Source organism: Typha angustifolia, chromosome 15 (genome assembly GCF_048772165.1).
Source record: "Typha angustifolia cultivar Huaian chromosome 15, ASM4877216v1, whole genome shotgun sequence".
Lineage (NCBI taxonomy): Eukaryota > Viridiplantae > Streptophyta > Magnoliopsida > Poales > Typhaceae > Typha > Typha angustifolia.
Genome location: NC_133253.1, coordinates 6438310 through 6448988, shown reverse-complemented (window position 1 = coordinate 6448988; position 10679 = coordinate 6438310). Strand labels below are relative to the sequence as shown.

Sequence of the window (10679 nt, the reverse complement as noted above, 5' to 3'; positions counted from 1 at the left end):
GTCTTCTCACATCGGTTAGGTGACAATCTGACATGACCAAAGGCTGGCTGAGCTGGCTTTGGAAGCGTTTGGTATGAAGCTGTCGTCACGCTCTTTAAAATCATTTTTAATCATTTTTATTTGAATATAAATCATGGCAATGATATTTTACTAAATAATTCTCTTTTTATTAAATATAAACTCATAAGAATATTGTTTAACTATCCCACGCAATACTACTAAAAAAATTCTTTTAGGTTTTTATAATAATAAGATTAGTATATGTCCACTTATATATATATATATATATATATATAATGGAAATAAACGCAACTCAATTTTCAAATAATTTATTTTATTATTATTATTATTATTATTAAAGCTTAAAAGACTTTTGGTCCGGTATGCGACATTAGTTAGAACACTGTATAAGAAGAATAGAGAAGCTAATTTTGTTCCAATTAGGCATTTTTATTGGATAAATTACAAATTGCCCTTGTATGAATTACCCTCTAAATATTCAGAGTTTTTAACCAAACTAGACATGTTTTAAACTTTGTTTTCTAAAATATAAAACACTGATATACATTCTACTTTTGGCTAGGTAAAACATTAAATTTATTAGCATTTTGTGTAGAGCTACAATAACATTGATCTATTTTCGTATTAAGTTTGAGGTAGGTAAATAAGTTTTAAAAGAGTTAAACTCTAAATTTTCATTTATATCATTTTGCCCTGTGTGATTTAAACTAATATGAAAAGCATTAACTCTTCCACCATAATGAATATTAAAATTAATTTAAAATTTACCCAAGTTTATTAGAGATCGCTTTGAAAGGAATGGAGCTGTAATACAACAATTAATGATAATATCAATGGGCATGAGAAAGACATAAGGGAAAGTAATATTACTGAAACAAAAGGGATTTTTAAGAGGAAGAAAGACCAAAATTGACATGGAAGAAAGTAGTAAGAAGAAATATGAGAACACTTAATTTAATAAAATAAAAACGTGCACAAATATATATATATATATATATATATATATATATATATGATTTAGAAAATTTTCAACCTCAAGATCAACAGTTACTAGCTGCAGCTTTGCTTGTCATGGAGACACCTTAATTAATTCAGAAGCTTGAAAGGCTCTTCCCACAAGCTCTGCAACCGTCAGTTTCAGGTCAAAAGTAATCCTCTGGAGCACATAGCATAAGGTTGTGACATCCTGCATTGCTCTGTGCTCAGGACCCTCCAAAGGTATGTCATAGTGCTCTTTCAAGGACTTCAGTGATACAGACCCTAGCTTTGATCCTGCAAGAGACAATAACATATGCCGATGTTCAAGTTGGTCACCACGACCTAACTGAAAGAATGCTCCAAATCCATATTACAATCAAACAGAAATATAACATAATTACACAAGTCATAAAAGAATATTTATGTGTAAGAAGAATTCCAACTATAAGTCTCTAGGCAGATCTTGGCAACTAGCCGACAATGGAACAAGCTTTTAAGGTAAGATAAAGCTTTTAAGGTAAGCTTTGCCAAATTGATTTGTCAAATGTTTGTTCAGCTCCAGAATCCTGATAAATGTACAATTAAATAAGATTCGAAAAATCGAGATCAGCCTTCCGAAAAAACGATACGTATAGATCGGATCGGCCATATCGGCCGTATCGGTTGCCTAGATCGGATCAAACTTTTTAATTATATAAAATTCTAAATATTATGTAAAAATGCAGGAAAACTTCTAAAAATTTAGAAAAAAAGATTACGAAAAATAAGAAAAGAGAAAAGAAAAACTATGGTGCAATAAAAATTAAAAAAAAGAAGATTAGAAAGAGCGTGAGTGGAAGAAAATCAAACAAAAAAGAAATGATGCAGTAAGAAAGAAGAAGAAAAAGAAGAAGAAAAGAGAAGAAAAAGGGAAAGAGTGGAAGAAATGAAAAAAATAAGAGAGAAATAAAAAAATTAATTAAAAAATTATATACAGGAGTTTGTCGGATTTCACCGGAGTTCGTTGGAGTTTGTTGGAGTTTGTTGGAGTTCACTGGAGCTAGATCTCTCCGTAAGAGAAACAATGATTATATGTAAGGAGAGAGAAAAAAAAGAAAGAAAAAGAGTAAGAGAGAGTGAAAAAAAAAAAAGAGTGAAAGAGAAAGAGTTGGATCGGATCGGCCGATACGGCGAACCATGCAATTAAGAAGACAAGGTTCAATTAAAGTAAAGGTTAACTTAGAGTTTGATCAAGGTATTTGAATAAATGAAAGTATGTGATAGATGCACTTTCCTAGTAAAATCTAATCTCAAATTTCTTCCTTAATTGCCAGCCTCCATCAAAGACACAAGATCTTAAGTAAGAATGCCAGCCCAGGGGTGTAAACGAGCTCTTGGGCACTACTCAAGCTCGGCTTATTATTTTGAGCCTATATTTTAATTCACTAGCTGTGCCCAAGCCGAGCTAGACTTTAAACATCAAGCTTATTTCAACCGAGCTTAATTCAAGCATAATTTGAACTTGAGCCTTAAACAATCCCAATTCAAGCTTTAAATAAGCTCAATTCAAGCCTAATGCAAGCCTTATTCAAGTCAGTCAGTTGGATCAAGTTTGAATTAAAATACTTGAATAAAGTTTAAATGAAATAAGGTTTGACTTTTAAAAAAATAAGATTAGATCAAGTTAGTGATGGATATAGCCCTTAGAAATTAACCTAATGGTCACAAATTATTCATAGTATGAATTAGTATTATATATATGTGAGTATTATCGAGCTGGCTTGTGATCATGCTCCACTCAAAGTAAATTTCAAGCTTAATTTTTTTTTGTCTAGGCTCAGATTTTTAATTTTGAGCTAAGCCTTGCCTCGAGCTGAATTCAGGCTGCTCAATTATATTGGCAGCCCTAGTACAGCCTAACCACCCCACCACAGCATTTACATGTGAAGATCTCTTTGTTTCCCTAGCATGTTTTGTTGCTAATAGATTAAAATTTCTGAAATTCCAGAGGGCAGAAGAATGAGATGATTTTGTAAGCACAAGTCCCACGGAAAAACAGAAGATATAAAAGGAGCAACATGAGCTATCCCTCTAATCATCAAATCTGGCTATCTTACTAGCACTCAAATTGTGAGATTGTTATCATTAAAGAAATTGCATAAGTTTTTCCAAAATCCAGCCCAGGATACGTGCACTTAATCACATTGGACAATATCGGTCATAAATAGGAGGTGCAATTATTATTTTCCAGAAAGAAAAAGTACATGAATCAGATGATGGTACATTCAATTGGTTAGACTAATAGGCATGTTTCAATAAACACAGACTTCTTATAAAGGCAACATAATAGAAGTGCTTGAATTAAAGCTTCTCACCAGACAATAACATTTAAACTATGTGCAGCATATTGGATTGACATACCTTTTCTTGATTTGATTACCCCAATAATAGCATTAGAAAGATTTTTAAAGTGGTTTGTTAGAATTAGTATACACACATGAGATAAAGATGACCAAGCAAGGTTTCAAGAAAAAAACAGATGACCAAGCAAGAGAGATGTCAATTTCAAGATTGAATGAAAGGAAAAGAATCAAGAGACAACCTACCATCTGAATTCAGCAACTGGCGTGCAATGGGAAGTGTATCTACAAACAGCCAGTCTGCAGGGATCTGTGCTGAACAACGCTGGAATTCCTTGACGATGAAAGGTACATCAAACCGGCGCCCATTATGAGCAACCCACAGAACTGGATTGCCCTCTGTTTGGCGGCTTCGTACATAATGTAGTAGGATTGGAACTAAATCCTTAAACCTGTCATTATTGAATGAGGTAAAGTTCAGGAAATATAGCAACTCTATTCATGTCTAATCTGAGGTTAATTCAGATACATTCTCTGTTTTCAATGTTGTCTAAGTTTCTCTAATATAATGTCAATTAAATCCAATTCTCCCAAAACTCTCAACATTTAAAGAAAAGTGAAAAACTTGGATTATAAAGGTCCAACTCAGTTTATCTGAATTAATTGATGTACAAATGATGTATGGAAGCTACCAAACAATACAGATGATATATGGTATTCTTATCTTATATGGCCAACTATGAAGCCTATGGATAAAAAAGAACAGCAGAACACGCTCACTTTGTAGGAAAGCACACCTTGGGACATCAGGCTTGTTGACCATATAATTTTTGATGCCATGAATATATGCATTCAGCACATCTTTTTCAGGATTAATAAGAGTCTGGAATATACTATTCCTTCCCCCAGTAAGATCACGAAGAGCAAACTCAATTATTCTTTCACTCTGGTGACTAAATCCAGTAGTTTCAATATCAAAAACAAGAATAGTCACAGGCAGCCGTGTGGCTGTGTTGCCAGAGATCTCTTTCTGGAGATTGTAACACATATTCGATTTGGACTCGTGTAACCCTAGTTGGTTTGAATTTAAACGTGCCAATGATCCATCTGTTCCATCATGTCCCTCCAGAGTAATGCTCGGTAATTCTTGTTTCCTACCTTCTGCTCTTGTGGTTAAAAGTCTGACATCACATCTTCTTATCAATGTGACACAGAAGTTGTTCCACACATTGTTCCGTATTTGATGAAAGTTTCCTGAGCAGATAGAAGCTAAGGACATTATGAACAGAATGAAGTTGCTGTCAACAATTTCACCTCATAAACTCGGTCTTGCATAAGAATCAAGATTGTCATGCAGCATAGCAGCATATGTTCTTGCCCATCTATATTCCTGAAATGCATCCATAAGCCCCAAGTTAACTACAGCCAGAAATTCTTCATTCGACCATTGAAGTGGTAGAAGACAAGTGAACTCCTTTCAGAAGTTATTGTTCATTTTCTAATTTCTGGAGTAAAAATTTGTCAAGACGATTAAAGATCTCTGACAAAGTAAACAATATGGAGTAGAAATTAAGATTCTGCAGAATTTATACCAAGTGTGTAAGACAAAGTATATAAAATGCAATTTTAGTAAATCAATGCAGTAAGACAGAGAAAATAACTTCGGCGGATACGAATTACTAGATGGAAACCATGGTTCTATAAGAAAGGGAAATAATAAGAACTGTACACTCTAATTAGAGCAGAACAGCTAAAATGGAGAAATCTCTCAACAGATACCCTTGAGCTAAAAAGCGAGTTTCCTACAATGACGAGAAGACTAAAGTTAACCATGGATCACAGTGGTGGGGAAACTAGAAAACAATATAAGAAGAAGCCAACGTTACTTAGATGAGAAAATGGTCTTCAGATAGAGTAGCTACTGATGCGTACTTTTCCCACCAAAACCAAGCATAGGACAACAACACAAAACAGAAAACCAAGGTTGCGTAATGCCTCGATCTATACCAACCAAATGTTTGACGAAATTCCTCACCCAGAACTGCTCCACCCATCGCAGAACCTCAAATTTTGCTCCGAATACTACTACTTGTTCGACAAATTTCGAAACGTCGTGCACTTGAAGTTAAAGGACCCAACCAAATCATAGAACAATGAAATCGAACAAGGGGTGATGGTACCCAGAGCTCAGCTTCGGCTCTACGGTTCCAGTCCGTGGGAGACGCAGACTAACGGATCAAATCCAAATGGGCCGACCCATTAGAAGAAAATGAGGAGCTGGGATATCCAAATGCCACTTTATAAATATCCACAACCAAGGTGGAAGTGGAACACACGCTTATACATCACGAGTTCAAATATTTAATCATTTGAATTAAATAATACTTTGTCTTCAAACAAAGCGTGGCAAAAGTGGCTAATTCTTTTTCATTGTGAAGATGAAAGTGGTTTTTATAAAAGGAACACTTTGCGGTTTGTTTTTCACTTTTCGTTTTATTTATTTGCAATACTGGACCACAAGATCAAGATGTAATATTTACGCGATCGAGTTATGGCTCCACCAACTTTCCTGTATTATAATACACTCATAGGGATACCCTCCAAACTCTAATAAATAAATATTAACATACATTTTGTGTCGAATTTGCCTTTCTGTTTATCTAAAATTAATATTTTCTTATCCTTATAGCTACCTCCATAATTTAAGTTTTCCTTGTTGCTCTCAAACTCGCAATCTCTCTCACATCGATCATAATCTAATCTCTCAAGTTCTATCGTGATATTACTTTTAATTTATTTTTTTTCGGTCAATCTCTCCGTAATGTCTCCCTCTCTTATTTTAATAGCCCAAATGTGCATAAAGATAGTTCTAAGGAGTCACCTTTTCTTTTCTTTAGATATATGTGATACATGAGATGATTTCCGCATAATTCTAGTGTCCATTGCAACACATATATATATTGATAAAATTATCCACACAAAAGCCTCGGGTTCTGAGGGTGTACTTGCAAAAGAAAACTTGGCTTATAAGCTTTCTAACCAGACCATGCATCAATGGTGACCAATCCTTTCCCAGGCTGGATCTAAACTCCAAGACTTAAAAAGCAGCAGTAGCTAAAGGCTCTTTAAAGGAGAGAGAGAGAGAGAGATCAAAGATTCCCTCTCTGCCTGAGAAGAGATAGATTGCATCTTTGCTTTGCCATTAAGTGGATCTCCAACTCAACTCTCTCAATCTCTAGCTTCGTCTCTAAGCCTCTATTCTCTCAGTCCCCACACTCTTCTTCCACTACCACCCTCTTCCAAAAAAGTGGAAGATCCAATTCCTTCACATTCACATGCATGCATGCATGCATCCACCCATCCACTATATATATACACACACACATATAATATACCGTGTCGTATTTGCAAATCGATCCCTTCCTTTTATGTTAATTAGAAGACTCTCTCACTGAAGGACAATATTCCTGATAGTGATGAACGGAGGAGCAAAAGTTTTCTGTGAAGAAATAAATTTATCGCCAAATTAAGTGCGCTATGTATAGCAGCATATTATTGTGAGGAGATCGTACCGTAGATCTACACGTGTCGACGGTGCCCCGGTTCCATCTGACCACGTGCGAGCTCCGTCCTCACGTCAACGCTCCTCGTTTGGCCACGTCACCGTCAGAACTCTCTCGTCCTACAGGATTTGAAGTAAAGCGTCATTAATTATCTTGTTTAAAGCGTCATTAATTAACTAGGGTTTAAAGCGCAAAAGATATATTCTAATAAAAAGAAAAGGAGAAAGAGGTGAGTGGGATAACATTTTTATCGGGATTCCATCCTTATATCCGATGCCCTTCGCCTTATTCTATGCTCTCACCTCTCTCTCTCTCTCTCTCTCTCGCGGTAGTGCCGTAGTGAGAAGCCAAAAGGAGAGAAACGAAATGAGGAAACGGTTTCCCTCCCCGTTTCCCCCGGCTCCCTTGCTGCTGCCCTTCCTCCTCCTCCTCCTCCTGGTGGCCGCCTCCTCTCCCTCGACCACGAGCGCCGCGGCGGTGATCAAGGAGGGTCTCACGTGCACAATGTGCGCCTCCTGCGACAACCCGTGCCAGCCCCCCGCCACAGCACCCCCTCCGCCGCCGGCGACCACATCGGGGTGCCCTCCGCCACTGAACACCATCAACTACTGGTCGCCGCCGCCGCCGCCGCCGCAGCAGCAGCAGAGCGGCTACTCGTCCCCGCCTCCTCCATACAGCGGAGGAGGGGGGAGCTCATCGTACTACACTCCCCCGCCACCGCCGCCGTCTCCGGCGGCGCCAAGCGGCTACTACCCGGCCCCGCCGCCGCCGAACCCGTTCTTGCCCTACTTCCCATTTTACTATTACAGCCCTCCTCCGCCGTCTGAGTACCACTCCGGATCGATCAATCTGAAGCCCATCGCATCCATCGCCATCCTCTTCCTCCTCCTCTTCCTCCTGTGATCTCTCTCTGTGGATTCTTCTCTCCGCTATCTATTTTTCTTCCTTGCAATTTTCTCACTCTTTTTGAGTAATTTTTTGCGATTCTATGTAGAATTATGATGTAATAGTAACAGAGAAATGACGAAGGGGGAATTAATAACGGTGGCAATTAATTCGCTGTTAGGGTAATTTGTTTCCTAGTTCGAATACTTGCGAGTGGGGGCGGTGAATCCGATGCTTGCGGTACGGTGTTCCTCCGTCACCTATTTACAAGCAAATTCCCCCACTAGTAGGTTAAAAGTGTATTAGTAGTTGGAGCAGTACGCCGTTGCTACTAGTGGCTGAGGAGGAATCTTATATAGCGGCGGAGGTGCAAAGGACGCGATAGTGGAGGTCGGTTTTTATAGCTGGATAGCACGCGGGATGGGATGTTTGAGCAGTGACACGTGGGAGATAATGATAGGACGCTTAACTGCAGTTGTACAGTTACCTTCAGTTCTGAAATATATCAGAGTATCTATTATGAGTGTATGATATTTTCAAAAAGATAATCTATGTTTTAAATTGTTGTTCTATTATTTAAATTAAGTTAATCACAATTAAAATAAATATTTCTTGCCCTTATATCTATATATTATTTATAATAGTTCAAAAGATATTTATTACTTTCCCGGAAATCATAAATTCAATAAAAAAAAATTATGTAAGAGAAATTTATGATTAATTTTTTTTATTACAAATATAAAAAAGATAGATATTTATTATTTATATATGTTTGTTAGTTAAGAATATTTGGTTAAAAACTAATTGTAATGAAAGAATAAAAACATAGCGGTAATTATGATATTTTTATAGAGTGTAATATTAATCTATGATATTATAAAAGTTTTCACGGACAATTATCTAATAAACTTCCTTACAAAATTACGATAATAGACTACAATATTTGTCTGGATCAAAAGTTAGGGCTCTTATTTAAATTTTTTTTTTTTTGAAAAAAAATAATTAGTGTGATGTTTTATAAGGTTTTCATAATTACGCTATATTTGTGATAACTATTGAGACATGTTATTCTAATTAACCAAGAAAGAGTTATTACATATTAATTTTCTCACCTAACAGCATCTAAAAACCGATCAACACGTCCAGCATGCATGCCACTAATTTGGAGACATCCACACCTACACATCGATTAACGCAGGCGCCGCCGGCGCCGGCGACGGCGCCCCGGCGGCCGACACGTCCACAGCCGAGCGACAAAGTGGACACGTGTCATGCATCCGGAACCACACCCGGATACACAACACATGAAACCTATGCCCGCACCTCGGCAGCTCCGCCACCTTCTCCCCCTCCTTCATCCCGTTCAGGCAAACCCCGCACTCCACCTCTCCGCCGCCGAACACCTTCGCGTGCGCCGCGCGCGACCCCTGGGCCTCCGGCGGGGGCGGGGGCGTGTCGCCGTCTGGCTCACCGGAGAAGAGGAGGCGGCAGAGGCGGCCGCTCCTGGTGGTGCGGTTGACGAGGAGCCAGCGGATGTAGAGGTAGAGGAGGAAGAAGACGACTACGGCGGAGAAGACGGTGTCGACGTTCGTCGGGTTTAGTAGCTCGTCCATGCCGGTCTTGACCACCACTTGATCGATCGCCATGCATGGGAGAGTTGGCTTACAAAAGGAGATCTATTTATGGGTAAACTAAAGCAAAGCTATCCACGAGACAAGCAAGCTTAGCTTTCAACTGCGGCTTCTATGGGAGCTTCTCTTGTCACCTTCGTACGTACGTATATACTATGGTATGTACGTACGTACCTACGTACGTACGACGTGGGAAGGAGGGGGTACGCACCTGATCATCTGCAAGGATGGACGTTGGAATTGGAGGCTCTCATCTCAGGCCTCAGGGTGGTGGTGCTTGGCAAATTTTGGCATCTCACTCATTGCTTTTAAACTCGTGCATGCGTGGTTGCAGAGGAGCGTGCTCCGTTCGCTACTGCGCTTCGGGAAGGACGACTACGAGCGGGTCCTGATGCTCCTGTGACGCGGGCGGTGGACCCGCTAACCCGATAATTATCAAGATACATCTAAATAGTAACAATATAGTTTTCCAATCCCATTTCAGACGATTTACGTGAAGAAAAAAGTAGTCTCCTCATCGTCTTCATTAAATATAACCTATGATTACTTAAATTTAGGAAATAATATATTTAATAATAAAAATTCTGAGGGTACGGAAATTGGTGTCGAGATGGATGGGAAGTAAGGAAAATTTAATTTATCCCGTATTGTATGGAGGACAGATATAACTTTGGGACCATGGAAGATTGTCATTATGTGGCTGCTAACTTTGAAGCTCCACGTAATATTAATGAAACATAGACATAAATTGTTTTCTTAAAAAAAAAGGTGTTAATAAAGGACTAAGTTTTCTTCTCGTTGATGTTAGTAAGAAGAAAATGATTAAATTATTAGTACGATTTGGTCTTTGGGTGTAAGATATAAATCCAAACCCCGTATGACGTGGGCGTGTTTAGATTAGTCGCACATCGGAAGGAGGAGATATTACTGTAGAACGAGGGGTTTATAGTATACCAACTTGCCTGGATGGGTGGAAGCCACGCAGCTGCTGCTGCTGCTGCTACTGCTGCTGCGTGGTGAGCTCAGAGCGAACTATTCTTTCGCCTTTTACTAAAGATTACCGTGTGCTCGCCACTTGAAGCACCGTACGAGAATTTTTGGTTGGGTGCCCTCTTTCGTGTTGGGCACTAATAATTTGTATTCAAATTTTCATAAAATTTTAGGATTGGATTTTAATAATTGCTTTTCTTTGTTAGGCTTGAGTTTAGTTTAATCGATCAATCCGTTTAAAAAATATATATATCGTTTGTAACTTTTAAGAA

At 38.4% G+C, this 10679-nt stretch overlaps 3 protein-coding genes and 1 non-coding gene across 8 annotated transcripts; 2 read left to right on the top strand and 2 right to left on the bottom strand.

Annotated features, from left to right (window-relative positions):
* Positions 1 to 872: 872 nt before the first annotated feature.
* LOC140776974 (exonuclease DPD1, chloroplastic/mitochondrial-like) lies at positions 873 to 7298 on the bottom strand. 5 transcript variants are annotated; one of them, XM_073120860.1, is made up of 5 exons: positions 7204 to 7298; positions 6911 to 7020; positions 4136 to 4728; positions 3585 to 3790; positions 873 to 1293 (listed from the first exon to the last, which is right to left on the bottom strand). In XM_073120860.1, exons 3-5 carry the CDS (start codon positions 4615 to 4617, stop codon positions 1091 to 1093), a joined length of 891 nt encoding a protein of 296 aa, XP_072976961.1. In that variant the 5' UTR covers positions 4618 to 4728; positions 6911 to 7020; positions 7204 to 7298; the 3' UTR covers positions 873 to 1090. The 5 variants fall into 5 exon arrangements, with proteins under 5 accessions (XP_072976961.1, XP_072976957.1, XP_072976960.1 ...); XM_073120856.1 differs by lacking the exons at positions 6911 to 7020; positions 7204 to 7298 and adding exons at positions 5068 to 5140; positions 5225 to 5613; XM_073120859.1 differs by lacking the exons at positions 6911 to 7020; positions 7204 to 7298 and adding an exon at positions 5346 to 5613.
* LOC140776976 (uncharacterized) lies at positions 7268 to 8280 on the top strand. Its single transcript, XM_073120862.1, has one exon. It carries the CDS (start codon positions 7268 to 7270, stop codon positions 7802 to 7804), a length of 537 nt encoding a protein of 178 aa, XP_072976963.1. The 3' UTR covers positions 7805 to 8280.
* A 600-nt stretch (positions 8281 to 8880) lies between these two features.
* On the bottom strand, positions 8881 to 9451 carry LOC140779331 (RING-H2 finger protein ATL2-like). Its single transcript, XM_073124356.1, has one exon. The coding sequence runs from the start codon at positions 9430 to 9432 to the stop codon at positions 8965 to 8967; it is 468 nt and encodes a 155-aa protein (XP_072980457.1). The 5' UTR covers positions 9433 to 9451; the 3' UTR covers positions 8881 to 8964.
* Positions 9452 to 10424: 973 nt separating this feature from the next.
* LOC140779983 (U5 spliceosomal RNA) lies at positions 10425 to 10544 on the top strand. The gene has a single exon (XR_012107428.1). It is a non-coding gene; the product is annotated as a U5 spliceosomal RNA (small nuclear RNA).
* The last annotated feature ends 135 nt before the right edge of the window (positions 10545 to 10679 follow it).